The 16,124-nt window shown below is 37.4% G+C and overlaps 2 protein-coding genes across 3 annotated transcripts; both read right to left on the bottom strand.

Moving 5' to 3' along the window:
• Positions 1–86: 86 nt before the first annotated feature.
• LOC306850435 (uncharacterized protein) lies at positions 87–1,864 on the bottom strand. The gene is made up of 2 exons (XM_079386092.1): positions 1,715–1,864; positions 87–1,296 (listed from the first exon to the last, which is right to left on the bottom strand). Exons 1-2 carry the CDS (start codon positions 1,763–1,765, stop codon positions 949–951), a joined length of 399 nt encoding a protein of 132 aa, XP_079242218.1. The 5' UTR covers positions 1,766–1,864; the 3' UTR covers positions 87–948.
• Positions 1,865–3,374: 1,510 nt separating this feature from the next.
• Positions 3,375–9,242, bottom strand: LOC306850131 (uncharacterized protein). Of its 2 annotated transcripts, none has more exons than XM_079385584.1 (6): positions 8,643–9,242; positions 8,315–8,455; positions 7,754–7,894; positions 5,671–5,978; positions 4,964–5,155; positions 3,375–4,073 (listed from the first exon to the last, which is right to left on the bottom strand). In XM_079385584.1, exons 1-5 carry the CDS (start codon positions 8,659–8,661, stop codon positions 5,144–5,146), a joined length of 621 nt encoding a protein of 206 aa, XP_079241710.1. In that variant the 5' UTR covers positions 8,662–9,242; the 3' UTR covers positions 3,375–4,073; positions 4,964–5,143. The 2 variants fall into 2 exon arrangements, with proteins under 2 accessions (XP_079241710.1, XP_079241711.1); XM_079385585.1 differs by having other exon boundaries at positions 8,315–8,447; positions 8,643–8,923.
• Positions 9,243–16,124: the final 6,882 nt, after the last annotated feature.

Below are 16,124 nucleotides of genomic sequence, written 5' to 3'. Positions count from 1 at the left end.
TTTACCCCAAAAATAAATAAGTACATTTATTTTTTTAATAAATAAAAAAAAATATATATATATTTTTAGATTTTTTTTTAAATTTGCATAACATGTAAATCCATACACAGCAAATCTTTTTGTATTGTTTATAAGATATACACTGCTATCAGGGCTGTAATACTGCAGCCATATAAAACAGCTAAAATAAGCATTTAAAAAGATTATACATAATACAAAACAGCAGAACAAGCACCCCAAATATCTGCATGTAATTGCATTCTGTGTGCTGTATACCGTACTGTTTTTCAACACACCATATTCTCTCTGTAAGACCTGAAAATCAAGCCAATAAATCAGCTCCTGACTCATTCACAGCCTACCAGTATATTTACATCTCATTAACAAGTCCTAGTAATAAATTCAGCAAACTAATCTTCAGGATGTGGTTTAGCTTAGGAAACATGCCTGTCACCGTGGGTGTTATTGTGACTGTAATACATTTCTAAGTAAAGAGCCATTCATTAGGAAGCCATTGACCGACGTGCAAATTATGCTTGGTATGTGGGTTTGATTCAGCATATTAAAATTGTATATTAAACAGCATATTAATATTTCAGAATATAGCTCGACCAGTGTCAGCGCCCAAGCATGACATCATCAAACCAATATGCCTGTATTATTTAGACATATTTAAAAAAAAATGCAGGTGATTTTCATAAGGATGTCAACTTAATGTATGACTCATCAGCAAACTGACAGCTGGACCTTATCACATATCTGCTGAATCAATTGTGCAACTTCGGCCAACCTCCTAAATACACACAATCTAATCAGGGCAAACCGGCTTTCTTGTACAAAGGCACTTTCCAAATAACTACATTAATTGACTATTGACTATGCTCCATCTTACACAGTAAGACCTCACAAGTCCCTTGTATGGCTGAAGGTTTTTTTTTGTTGTTGTTTTCATATGTCAGGTGATGCCTTCACAGGTTGCTCGGTGTCACCTGTGTTTTTGATTGGTTGACCCTGTTCATCTTTTTTGATGGATGCCATTGAAGTATTGGCTGAAGCCAGACGGGCTCGACCTGGGGAACCAAGGCTATCGACATTAATGGCAGGTTTGGACATCCAGTGCAGGATGCGTGTGGAGGGACGGTGGTGAACAGCGAGTTGGCGAGAGCTGTATCCAGACATGGCAATTCCCAATGCACCCAGAAAAACAGCCACCCGCGGCACTACAAGATCGTTAGCTCTTTGGGTTATAGGACGTCTGAAAGAGAATGGAAATACATATTTATATTGTATGATGAACTGACAAACATTAAACTTCAGATCATGTTTAATTAGAAACACCTTAACCAGCCTGACTGATGACTCATTTTGTTTGGCTTGTGAAATGTTTAAATAATACTCTAAAGTAAATTATGATAGTTCTATAACAACTTAAAATGGATTGTAATTACAACAGTTCTCCAATGTAATAATGGCCAATTAAAGGCCTAATTTGAGATAATAGCGATTGAATCAGACCATGTGGAACGTTGTAAAAATTCTTAAATTATAGAACAAAAAGATTATTCGCTATTACATCAACATCCAGTTAGCTTTATGAGTTTAGCCCTGTAGTTCTGCCCCAATTTAGGTGTACACATATTATACATATACAGATCTATAACCGCAGATGATTTAGTTTATCTGTACTTTTCTGCAGTAATATTCTTTTACTCACCTGCAAGTAGCGGATGTGTCCTAAAGTAGGACGTGGGAGACCAAAAAACATCAATTTAGTTCCTAGGCCTTGGAGCTTTGTTTATGAGCAGGACCTCTTCCTCTGGTTCCTTGTTTCTCTCCTTCTGACGGAAAGAGACTTCTCAGATTATAGAGCTCACACTGGTTGGACTGCACGTCTATCGCTGTCTTGCTCTGGTCAGAGCTTATATAGAGAGGCCCCGTCTGTCTCTCTCTGTCTCAATGAGATTACCAAAATGAGACTAGCACGCACTTGGTGAGGGATGTGGGGTTAAGTTGTTGTGAAGGACGACATCCTTGTATAGCCTGGCATGTGTAAAGCCGGAAAGGGCTATAAAGTCTAGTCACACAGGCCAGAGGTGGCCTAGTTATCAGAACACAAACAAAACAAATCTAAAACAAAAAACTAAACAGCTAAAAAAAAAAATTGTATAACTGAATATATTTGATTTTTTTTTTTTTTTTTTTTTATTCCTGTGATGACAGTGCTGAATTTTCAGCAGCCATTAATTCAGTCTTCAGAGTGTCACATGGTCCTTCAGAACTCATTCCAATATGCTGATTTGGTACTCAAGAAACATTTATTATTATCAATGTTGATAATTTTTGTTGAACTGAAGAGGCTTTGCTGTAGCTCAAACATTAATGTAATGCAATACATGGAATGGAAAGGGATATTTTTTTCTGACCCTATGCTTATGGATGCTAGTGAAGATCCTAGAAACAAAACAGTATATTGCAGATGTTTCTGCTACCATTTTGTCTCACTTACTCGCCTAGTTAAATATCTGTTTGTTTGTTGGTACACTTCAAAATGAATCTGTCTTGAGTTTTGCCTCAGGGTAGAGAACATAATAAACAGGAGACAGCAGTATATTGTCTTTCCCACCACAGTGCTGTAGACCCTTCAACCGTGCAATGTTTTATCTGTCTTGAGTTCAGGGCCTCATTGGGGACTGACAAATCTTGTGTTTTATGAGGACCTATTAAATAAACAGGCCTCACTCAGTGGCAGATCATTTAGTATGTTTAAATTAAATTGCTTTTCCGAGCACTTCTGACTGGCAGATATTCGCTCCACCTCTTTGCAGGATTGCCTCTCATCTTCTGAGTGGATATTCAGTCCTGATCCATAAACCGTAAACCAATAAAGTGCGATATTAAAGCTGCAGTGAGCTTTTAGTCTGATGATATACTGCACTTACTGCTAAAACAAGATGATTAGCGATTTTATTTTGTTCTTTTCAGCTGCTACTGTATAATGCCATCATCAAACCTGCTGTATCCTCCGCAACATATTCCAGCTGGTGTAAGGAAATATTTCTGAGAGAAATGGCAGGGTGATTATTTCCAAACACCGTAACATAACGGGAAGCAATAAAAAAATATTCTCTGTCTGGGCCAACCCAGATCCATGTGATCCTATAATGACATCCAAGTCTATGTTGTGGGTTGCCCTGTGTCGCAGATTAGCACAAACACACATGGTGAAGTCTAGAGATGCTTGTTTAGCTAAAGTGATTCTTCCTTTACGTCATGGATAAGCCATCGAATCAGTTTAAATGCATCATAGTATGTATTGCACTGCAGGTAGGTATACCAAACAATCACTGAATACAAGCACACATCTGTTTTTCTTTCACAAATTGAATTAAAGCTTTAATAAATATCTTTATAGACATTTTTCTAGTCACACTGATGGTCACAGTGGCTTGTCACATTGATGGCCCAAAGTAGCTCACTAAATAGAAAAAGAAAATGTAAACATGATGATGATGAATGATGTTAACGGGCAGTTTAGTGCGTAAAAGTTTAAATGTCATGATCCAAATAGGCTGAGAGATCAACGAGGAGCTGCTGACGTTTTGATGTTAAGATAATTAGCCGCTAAGAGGCTAAACCACAGACTCCTCATAATGAACTGAGGAAGACCGTTGATCCAGAGTTACGGTCAATAACAATACTTTAATATTTGTAATATACTTTCTGGAATATCTCTAGGAGTGTTCTGGTGCTGTATGAAGAAAGAATGAGCAGCAGAGAAGTAATTATTAATGTGAAGGCAAGATAAACTAGAGTACATCATTCTGGGTCTTCAAAAGGAATCCAAATTGTTGCTGAAGCTGACTGATCCAGAGTTTCTTGAAATCCTTGACTATAAAATAGCATGACTGAAGATCTCTTTCATAATGAGATATTACAATCAGAGACCTGCTGGTTATTCAGTCTTTTTCCTCTCAGGCGCTGAATCTGGGGGCGTCATGTCCTCTGCTGTCTCTGCATGGGCAGAATCTCTGCCAGCCAATACTCAATAAGTGTGCAGACTACCGAAACCTCATCTGTAAAACAAGAAAGAGTAAGTAATGGTCATCTAGTAAATGTATGTGAATTTTCTAATGTTTTTGCTAGGGTTTTTATTTATTTATGTTTCCTTCTGTCTGAATTTGGTTGATATCTTGGCCAGATCTCTCTTGTAAAAGAGATTAAAATCACAGTGGGACCAAATAACTGCTATATAATAAAAATCGCGAAAATAGTGAAATGCACCATGGCACCTGTTTTTTCATACAAATTTTTGTTATTAGGAAGTCTGAGGGAAACCACACCGCTGCAAATACTGAGTAACAGGGTCAATGACCTGCTGGTGGAAATAATGGTGTATGGGTGAAAAAAAATGGATAAATGGTACGTCCTGTGGTTGTCGTGGACACAAAGGCTATGTTTAGGAGTCACCATGGACACCTGTGCGGAATGTCCTGAATCCACTGGGTGATTGTAGCTCCTGATCAAAACCCTGATCATCTTGTTAAGATCTAATCTGACTTCACAAACGCACGTACACATGCATACATACATAAAAGGTCATGCAAAAACACTATGGACCGATTCTTTGTAAACGCAGATTTTGTTATGTCCATAAAGCTAGTCTCCCATTTAATTGAGTGGAATCTGTATTTTTTATATTTATTAAAGAAGTTGCTTGTGCTCAACAAAGCATCTATCTATCTATCTATCTATGTATCTATCGGTTTTCCTCACTCGCAAAAATGAACAGTTAGTATTAAAAAAAAAAAAAGTAATTTGTCTGCAATATAAAATAATGAGTACAGAAAGATATGTAAAAAAATTCCCTTTTTTCTTTGAATTGTATACTATTGTTTGCAACCATCACTATGAATCAAAAACACATATGCTTGATGACATGGGAAGTCCAAACACCCGCACTCACCTGCAGGTAATGTGCTTGTGTGTCTGAATTCTTGCAGCTGTGACTTTAACTGCCCTTCATTATTCACCAGTACAGCCCCAAGTCCACACAGCCTAGAGATCTCAGCAGGGGGCAGCTTCCTGCCTGAGAGACGAGAGAACAGAGCCTCCGTTGCAGTGAGGGAAAGAGAGGGGCCGCTTTCTACACAGGAGCCTGAAGAGAAGAGTAGCAATATCCATAAATGTTTGTTTTATTACTATAATATATACATATATATGAATAAACATTTATTCAACAGACGCATTACATTTTTTACATTGTTAAAAATATTTCTGTTTCATATAAATGCTGTTCTTTTGAACTTTATATTCATTATAGAATCAAAACAGCTTTCTGAAGGATCGTGTGACACTGAAGACTGGATTAATGACTGCTGAAAATTCAGATTTGTCATCACAGGAATAAATTACATTTTAAAATATATTGAAGTAGTAATTCATAGTTTTAAATAGTAGAAATATTTCATGATATTACTGGTTTTACTTTATTAATCAAATCTTACCAACTCCAAACTTTGGAGTGGTAGTGTATATTTATACCCTCAATGTCCTTTATATCCTAAATAATATGGAAAAAAGTAATAATTTAAGTGTATAGTAAAATGTTATACCAGAAGATTTGAGATCAGAGAGATAGATCTCCTGTGTGGTACAAAGGAAGTTGAGCACCTCCTCTGAATTTCCATCTCCACTCTGTGCGTACGTGAATTCAACAGCTCTTGCTCGAGGCACCAATCCAAGAGCTTGGACTTTCTCTTTGTGGCGTTTTTTCTTCATCTTCCTCTTTCTGTTCTTGCTGAGCTGCTCTGTGCTGACTGTGCTTCCATTGTCCCCTTCATCACTGGGATGTGCAGCATCTGTCTGGCCCAGTACAGTGCCCTCTGCTGGAGGGGTGGATACTTCCTCTGAGGTATTGGGTAACACTTTTTTCTTTCTCCTCCTTTTCCTCTTCTTATGTAACTCGTGGTCATCAGCATCTAAAAAAAATCCAAAAACGGCTTATTGGTGAGGAGGATTATGGACTTTCTCACAGCATTAGAATTATTACAAAGGGTTTTTAAATCTGACAGGCATCAGACTCAATTCTCTGGAGAAAGAGGTTTAAAGTGGCTGATTTGCCATGAACAGATTTAAATAAATTCACTATAACAACTGAATGACATCAGTTACAGCCTCATTACATTTACGCTCTTGGTAGACTCTTTGAAATAAAAATCATCCTACAAGAAATGTGCATGCACTATAAGAAGCAATTACCAGAGTGGATAGTGCGCACACACACACACACACACACATACACACGTTGGTTTTTGTGGTTTATGGGGACTCTCCATAGGCGTAATGGTTTTCATACTGAACAAACTGTGTGTGCTATTGCCCTACACCAACCCTACACCTAAACTTAGCCCTCACAGGAGATTTTGTGCATTTTTAGATTTTCAAAGAAACACCATTTAGTATGTTTTTTAAGCCTTTTGAATTACGGGGACATAGGCAGTGCACTCATAAACCACCTTCATATTGTAATACCTCTGTCATACCCATGTCATTATACAAATTTGTGTCCTTATAAACCACACACACACACCCCTTTGCCCTTTCAGTAGTTTTCTGTAGGCTTTTCAAGCTCCTCGGGACTATACAAACACACTGAGATGTGCTGAGCTATTGATTTTTTTCATCTGCATTCAGAGCTGAGGAACTGACCGCACATCTGAGCAACAGACTGCAAGATTCAGCTCATCAGCATACAGTTCATACAATGAGAACGGGTTGTAATAAAGGAGGGACGAGTGAAGCCTCAATAACATGGACAGTGTGTGTGTGAGAGAGAGAGAGAGTTGTGAGCGAAGTTATTGCCACTCTGCAGGTCCATTGAGGTCTATTCAGATCAATAGCAACAAAAGGCAGTAGGAGGAGGAAATCTGCAGAGCTTTTTAGTGAAAGAGGACAGGAGTACAACATGGACACTAAGCCAAAGACTGCATCTGAATTAAAAGACTTGCAATTGTGGGATGAGTAATATGTAATAAAAAATGTCACCTCCTATGGAGGTGCTTGGTTTTTTCATATTTTGGATGGTTACAATTAAATTTCATACAGGACAAATACAAATTTCCAAAGGATGTTGCTAAGGATGTTAAACAGACCCTCATTTTGGTAAACTCATCCTGTCCATATCAATACAATAGGAGAAGCAGGAAAGAGTCTCAAATTGGACAAAATAAAATTTCACAAATTATCAGAGCAAATCAATAATCTCAATCTCTGATTAACTTTTGTTTGTGTGACTTAAACATACAAATTTCTCATTTGTGTCTTTTTCAAGATGAGAAATCCAAACTGTTTTGAATAAGGTTGCTATTCTGAGTTTTTATTCTGGGTGCAGTGGCTTAATAATATGCACCACTGAATCAAATGATTTGATCATTTGGATCCACAACAAGAGATGCACAATTAAAATAAACGAAAAAAAAAAAAAAAACACCCAAGAGTTAAAAACACAACTGAAAACAAAAGTGAAATATAAAACAGGATATCAATATACAGCTAAACAGAATGGCTAATATTATCTGCAGTGACTAATAATATGTCAGGATTAGTAAGGTATTACCAGGATGACTTCACCACAACTACTGATATCCATTCTGTTGGAGAGTGTGATTAAAAGAGAACTAAAACGAGGGATGGTGATGTTTTTCAAGAGATAAAGTGTTATTAATCAGATACAAGAGAGCTGTTAACAACTCACCAGCTGGGTTCTCCTCCGAGTCAGTGGGATCTGGATTGGATGGTGCGATCAAATCCTCTCCACTATTAATGAGGTAGCCTTCAGGAGGAGGAAGAACAATGTAGAGCTTTTTGCCTTGTACTGCTGTTATCTTCTCATTACCTAAATGAAAGAGAAAGAAAGAGCAGTCACTTTTTATTAATCACCCTTTGTTAAAACTTCAAGAGAATACTTCGCCCAAAAAAATACAATTTGCTGAAAATGCACTCCTCAGGCCATCCAAGATGTAGATGAGTTTGTTTCTTCATCAGAACAGATTTGGAGAAATCTAGCATCACTTGCTCACCAATGGATCCTCTGAAGTGAATGGGTGCCCCCAGAATGAGATTTCAAACAGCTGACAAAAACATCAAATAATCCACAAGTAATCACAGCAGACACAGAGGATCTATGGGTGAGAAAGTGATGTAATGCTAAATTTCTCCAAATCTGTTCCAATGAAGAAACATACTAAATCTTGGATGGCCCGAGGAGGAGTACATTTTCATTAATGACTTAAGCAATTACGAAGCAAACTCTGACCCGACTTCTTGGGTGGGATGGACTGAGGTCTTTTTACAGGTGGCACAGGTGCAAGTATGCTCCGCTCCTGGGCAGCAGGTTGCAGCATATTCTGCTCTTGGGCTGCAGGATACAGTCTTTGCAGGACCTTGGACTGGAATACTAATTTAGAACATGTATATATAATTTTACAATTCTTTTTTTATATTCCAATCATTGAAGCTGAATTAATAAAACTCGTTTACAGCCAAGCCCCTGATGTCAACAAAAAGCACGTGCAGCGTAACTAACAAGGATCTGTAGCACGTGAGCATTGTAAACATTTAAACATAGCTTTATTCCTTCTTACCTTCTTTTCTGACGGACATATCAGCGGCAGAAATGCATAACGTTTTCCTCAAGAGTATACAAAATTTCCCACCATTATTAAAATTACAATATAGTTTTCGAACAAGTGTAAACAGTGTTGAATGGTAAAACGCAGCTCAACTTTTCCATCATTTAATGTAGATCCAGGATTTAAAATGTAGCGCATATAAGAAAACGAGCAAGAAAATTGTACATATATGCCATAAACTGCAAAGAAAATCCAGCCGTGCCGCTGCTTTGGGTTGTTGTACTTCCGACCTCACCATGATGGCAGCTGAGCGTGCGGCGCCCTGAACTCCGCCATCCAGCGGCGCGGACAAGCGCTACAGTAGCTCCAGGGAGCGCCGCATCTGCACCCGCGGGGCGGCGACAGCTGAGCACATGCACTCTCAAAACTTCGCTGCCATGCTCACCATGTAGCCGCAAGCTCAAGGAAAACCTAGAATGTCAGCGTGGAAGAAGGTACGTTCAGCAAACTGTGCATGCTTGTTTCATGAAACGTGCAGAAGAAAACTAAAGTCTACTCTACGAGCCTGTGTGCGGCGGCGCGCGGGATGCAGAGCTCGGCATTACATCACTCACCTGCCGAGAGAAGGCGTGACACTTTCACCTGTCGTATTTCAAGTGGATTCAACCAAAATTCCGAACATTTGATTTTCTAGGTTTGACAGAAATGTAGCTTTTATTATTACCCAAGTTTATTTATCATTTAATTTAACAGTGTTGTATGTTATTTAACATTCTTGAAGACTCATCATGACTTGTAAACAACGTCTTTCTTTATTACTGCCTACTGCAATTTTTAAAAATGCTAATTATCCATTCTTATGCATGCAAGATTAAATATGTATATCTAAAAGTAGACTCCAATGCAAACTGTAGCCTACTGATACAGTTTATAGTCATCCAGTGTTAGGTTATATCTATGGGTAAAGGTCAATTTCTGAGAAGTGATAACTGAAACGGTTTAATTGATCAACCACAAATCTGAAAATTTGGGGTGGCAAATTCCTCAATGTTGCACTTACTCAACGTTGGGAAAACATAAAATTGTAAATATTCCAATTCAAATACATTTCTTAATTTATCAGAATCAGATGATGTTGTATATTTAATTGTGTATGCAGATTTTTAATATTATTTCCTGTAGATTACCTTTTAACTCAAAGGTCATCTTTAAAAACACTAAGACTTTAATAACAGTGTTAAATGTGATCTTTTGCAAATCCCAAAATGAAAGTACATTTTTATAATGTACATTGTAATGTTGTGAAGCCTACATTATAAAATGAAGCCACCTGTAGCATTTATAACAATTAATTTTAGTTATAGTATTTTATTTTAATTTATTTAGAATAAGTAGTATGGAATTTAATTATCATCCATTTATGAGTTATCGGCCGTAACATAATTATTCAATATCAGGGCTAATCTATCACAGTCAATCAGTGTTGTAAAGAAAAATTCACATTTGTTCTCACCTGAGTTGAGATAATATTCACACCTCAGTCCAGTTGAGAAGTAATTGATGCTGTTGGGTTAATAGTGGAAGGCTGTGTATGTGTATGTGTGTGCGTGTGTGTGTGTGTGTGTGTGTGTGTGTGTGGCTTTTGCTGGAAAAGCTTAAGGATTCCAAGATTGCTTCCTATCATACACTGCAAATGTGTGTGTGTGTGACTGCGAGAGAGCAAATTTGACAAAATATGCATCCATTATCTAAGCTGTTCTCTAAAATTACTCTTAAGATGCCCATTTTAAACATATTACATAAGCCAGCAGCAGATGCAGTACAAACCTTCCCAGATGCAGCTGTCTGTCAATGTAAGTGCAGGGTGCAGCATTCATTTGCAGTTTCAAACACCAGGTCTACAGAAATAACTCAGACTGGCAGAATCAGCCTTCTCTGTATCTTGCACTTATGCTGAAAGACAGCATGTTTAACTGGGGATCTGAGGGGTTCTGTGGTCCATGCTGAGAGTTTATTAATATATAAGCATTGCCTGTAAATATCTTTAAACATTGTTTATTCAGTTCAGTGACTTGACTTCAAATCGGTTTAACACAGGTGTAGAATTTTGTTCTAGTTACTTGGGATGCAATCAGTGATGAGCCAATATTAGCATTTGTTCAATTATTGTTGACCATTTCACCATTATTTAGTATTAGCAATTTCAGAATTGTTATTAGAATTTAATGTTAGTTTTAAGGTGGGGTAAGCAATTTCTGGAAGCAAATGTTGATATTTGAAATCACCAAAACAAACACGCCCCTACACCAAAAGGGTCTCGCCCCTATTTTGATAGCTCCGCCCCACACATACGTAGCCTACGCAACCCAGGCAATGATTAGTTCTGTGAAACAAAGCAAAACCAATGTTACACCGTGTCTGCACCAAAATACTATAGAAGTCATTATAATCAGTGATGCTGTTGACAGAAAACTGCTGCCACTTTCTATTTATGATGCGCTGCCACAACTTTCAAATAATTTTCAACGGTCGCTTTATCGCGTCCAGTGTAGGCAGACTTTAGCTGTTGCGGCGCCGTGTCCGGTGTAGACAGATTGAGAAGAACCAAAGCAACCTCAGCGTCCGATCGCAGGCTTTCTGCTCCTTGAGTTCTCTCCAGCGCTGGAAAGCTGATCCGATATTTACACGGGTCCTACTTCTTGCCTTATCGTTCCACAGACGTTTTCCTCTTTTGTTTTTTTTATCCGCCATCTTTATCTTTCTGTCGCTCGGCTTGGCTGTTCACTGAACGCTCTCTCCTCCACATCATGAATAGACACGCCCCTTACTGCTGATTGGCTACAAGTTTGTTTTGGTACTTGGCCCCTACTCAGTTTTCTAAAGCGTTTTTGAAAAATTACATACCCCACCTTTAATGGGTCAGTTGTCATTTTTGCAGTCAATTTTTTTTTTCTGTATAATGAGCTCTAAACTGCAAAGTTGAACAGACTTCAAAGTCTATACCTACTGCAGGTTATAATGTGGTTCATAATGCAAGTTCCATATTGTTCTTTCCTTAGTTGTGTTGGAAGTGAAGCCTTTTGAATAAAACACTCCATGGGATTGCCTTTATTTTTAGCTCATATCTGGAACTATAAAACGTGTTATGACAGGAGAACTCATGGACATAGAGCCGCAAGATGCTTTTCGTGTTTTGCATGTGTGCTTGTGTCATCAACTTGAATGGCAGCTAAACCTATTTGTTTCTGTGTGTGTGTGTGTGTGTGTGTCTGTAAGCTTTGTGAAGTTGCTTCTCCCATTCATTATGCAGGCATGTGTTAGTGCTTCTTTGGAAGCTTTGCTGCCTGGCAAGATAAGTATGAAATAGCGAGAGGATGACATGAAAATGAATGACTGAACAAATGAACGAATTAATGACGCAAGGTCAGTGGGTTGCTAGTTTAAATGTCTTCATCCACAAACCCTCACTTACTGTATATTAATGTTTGGGGTCTCAGAGATCACAAATTCATGAAAAGAATACTTTAACCTTGAAATATCAGATTGACATTACTAGAATGGAATGTGCAATATATTGGTATCATATTGGTTAGTGGTTGATATTAGAGAATTTTTGTATTTATTCATATCAGTCGATACAGAAAATGTTATGGTTCATACTCATTTCCTCTATTTTTATGTTTAGATTATTTAGTACATCATCTAAATCAACCTTTAAAAATTCTAATAATTGTTATTGTCATTGTAATTTTTTGCATATCTCAGAACGAATATCCATTTTAATACTGTTAATTACAATACTGTATGATGCCTAATTCAATTAAATTATTTAAAATAAGTCATTTTAGTTTTAATGTTTTATTATTTATTTGTTTGCACAGTATAGTATAACAATTTTTGCTGGCCATTTATCTTTTTTTTTACCATAATATGAAAATACTGGGTTATCGATATCGTCTAGAATAGAAATACCAGTGATTTTTCATTAATTGAAATAAAATTAAGTATAAATATTACATGAAAAAAATTAAACTTAAAAAAACTTGGCCTTGGCAACTATCTGAAATAAAATATTTTTAAGTACTAAAATGACTGAAACTAAAAATGAAATGAAATCTAAATAGAATCTAATGAAAATGACAAAAGCACAATTACTAAAATTAACTTAAAAAAATTAAATTGAAAAAGGTAATGAATAAGTATAGAAATAATACTAAAATAACACTGCTGCCTGCTGGGTTTTAAGGTTAGAGATAGACTTAATATGAAGGTATTATTCAAAATTAGTATTATTATTTTTACATTTACATCATTGGAGTCTGATACTGAAAACTAAAAAAAAAGTAAATTCAAGGTTAAAACTTCTCACCCTTCCTGTGGTTTCTGACCTTATCATTTCTGACTGTAGGTTAAAAGTGTTTAATCTTGCTGTATTTTTTGGGCCACAGCATGAAACATTTCTCCAGAAAACACTGTAATTAGTGGTGCTGTCTCAGAGCTCCTCCTTCCCCATTTACTCTGGGAATTAAGAGGTTCCTGAAAAAAGCGTGAGTTCTGGAAGCCTAAGATGCGCACACACATGCACGCATGGAGCAACCCCAGAGAGTGTCTGCTTGTGCGGAGTGTTTTTTTCCCCCCTGATTGTGACAGTTGGAGCTATTTAGTAATTTAGAGAGCTGCGATTAGACACACACACTGATTATATACACACTGATTAAGCACACCATGAGTGTACATGCACTGATTACACAGAGATTTCACACACACACACACACACTCTATCATGAGCCAGATGCTGCCCTGTGAGGGTCAGCTAGAGCAATGATGATTGTACAGACGGATTCTTCATCACACAATATATTTCATATAGTATGAAAAAGGGATCACTGACAAATCATTAGGAAAAAACTCGCATTCTTTTATCTCCATATTAGTGAAACTTACTCTTAGAGTCCAAAATAGAAGATTTCCGACAGTGACTTGCACTCATGCATGTCTCTAATGACATCTGTTGACTGTCTCAAGTGGTTATATGAGTTTTAATTGGATTTTTTATTTGTATTTGCTGGTGAACTCCTATGTGTTATCTGAGATGAAAGGGAAGCCCTTGGGTTTATGAGTCCGTTGCTTTCTCTTTTTTTTGTACTCTTCTCACTTTATCCTCGTCACAAGCGACTAAGCAGAACATTGAACGTGACAGTGCACTTTAGTTTGGGCAGAAAAATGAGCTCTGGGTTGCCAGCTCCTCCGTGTAAGTTCCCCTGCACCCAAAGCTCTGGGGAGTGCGGAGATTCATCAACTCTAAAGAAAACAGTCAATTTCATTTTGTGCTGTATGATGCCAGCGCAGGTACCCACATGACACCAACCTCATTTCTTATTACTTGGCTGTTTCTGTGAGAGCTTGGGTTGCTGTTTGGATAAAGTTAACTTTGGTCCTGCTGAGATTTTCTTGCTTAAAAAGAGTCTCCATCTCAAACATTTTCAGATGTGATGAATGCAATGGCAAATCTCACAGTTTTTATCTGAGGTGTTAAAATCAGGTTTATTTAAGAAATTGATGCATCAGACTGGTGAGAATTTGCAATGTATTTTCTTAGTCAAAAGCAAGTAAATTTGTAGAGCATCGGCACAACAGCAAAAAGAGGCGCTGTTTTCTGAACATAGAGCCCAGAGGGAGAAGAGTGCAGGAGATAAGATCGATCCCTGAGGAACTCCACAGGTTAGGTTGCCTGGGGTCGAGAGAAAACTTCCAGTTTTTACCACAAATCTCCTATTTGTTAAGAATGATTTAAGCCAGTTTAACCCCCCCCAGTCCCACATGAGACGCCAAATGAGAAATGTGAATCTCGTGATCAGTATCGAAGGCAGATGACTAGTCTAACATCACTAAAATAGCAGAAGTACCAGGGTCAGTAGTTGTTAAAATATCATGTAAAACTCTTACAAGGACATATTCAGTGCTGTGGAGTGATTTGAACCCATATTGAATTTTTTTAAAGATGTGATTATCAGTTAAAAAAGACTAAAGTTGTTTTTTCCGTTACTTTTGAGATAAATGGTAAGGTGGATATAGGCCAATAGTTTTCTAAAACAGAGGAACCGGGGTAACCATGGCCGTTTTTAGGTAGTCCGAAATTGACCCGGATTTCAAACAGTTATTCAACAGTGATACCAGCCCCGGACCCACGGTATCAATAATTTGCCTCAAAAAACGAGGTTGTATTATATCAAGGGGACAGAAAGAGGGTTTTAATTTTGTGATCACCTCCTTGACTGTTTGTAAAGATACAAGATTGAATGTTGTCAAGGGAGGTGTTGGATTTGTAGGTGGCAGCTCAACGCAATCTGTTACCTATATCTGAGCCCTCAAATTTGTGACTTTGTCACAGAAGTATCTCAAGAAGTCCTCAGAAAACGCAAAAGAAAGCATTTTAAAAATAATTAGTAGGAGGATTTAGAGCAGAGTTAATTACAGAGAAAATTATTTTAGGAGTACAGTGATGTTTTTCGATAAGATTTGAAAAATACGAGGCCTTGGCTTTCTTAACAGCTCTCTGATATAAGGACAAACATAGACTATAGCAGATCTGCTATAGCAGTCTTTCCTCTTGAAATGTGAATTAGTGCAAGGCCGTGTTGGTCAATATCAGCTGGACTCCTTGTGCACCAACTGGTCAACAGTTTCTCTCCGATTGGCTGCTTTGAGTTTGATTTGACTTTTGATCTTTAGTTCGGGATGCAGTGTGTGATGTCTGTTCTGTGCAGGGGAACCTTGGAACTGCTCTTGCGTGAAATTTCTCTCTCTCTCCTTCCTTACCTCTTGATTTCAATTTCAGTTCTCCCTCTCTCTCACTCTCTGATGGCTCATCTGAATTGTAAGCGCAGGTTCCACTGCTTGATTAGCATTCTGAGGATGTAGTCTTGAGGATGCAGAGTTTGGACGGAGAGCTACAGCTCTCAAGTTAAGTCTTGAGCAAATGCTGAACTCATTTAAGTGCACCTGAGATTCTGTTTCAAAGCATTTTAGTGACATGGTTTTATTGCACTATAATTAGTCTACACTAATGACATAATTCAAGCAGCTTTACAGTGTTAAACAAGAAAATTAGGATTTAGTGATACAAACAGAATTTAGTTCTGCTTTAAACAGTTCTAAAATGTTTATTATTATTATTTTTGTCTAAGTAAATGTCTGGATTATTTTATAAAACTAATTTAGTTGCTAGTTAGTTAGGAGACCTTGTGAAATCTTTAAAATCAGGATTATTTTTCCTTGTAACTTTGTTTTTTAAAGTTCAGATTAAAAAAACACATCTCTTTAGGCCTTGCATTTTTTCATACCACTACTCTGTGTCTTGCAATTTTAAATGCAAACCCACATTGTATGTAATGACCCCTTAAGGTCCAAAGCTTTTTTGGTTTTTTCACACCAAAGACCAAAAAAAAAAAACTTTTCCCAACCGCAACAATAACAATAATGACACAGAGGAAC

Source organism: Barbus barbus (assembly GCF_936440315.1).
Source record: "Barbus barbus genome assembly, chromosome: 30".
NCBI classification, from domain to species: domain Eukaryota; kingdom Metazoa; phylum Chordata; class Actinopteri; order Cypriniformes; family Cyprinidae; genus Barbus; species Barbus barbus.
Note: the sequence above shows the minus strand (reverse complement) of the source record. Positions and strands in the feature narration are given on the sequence as shown.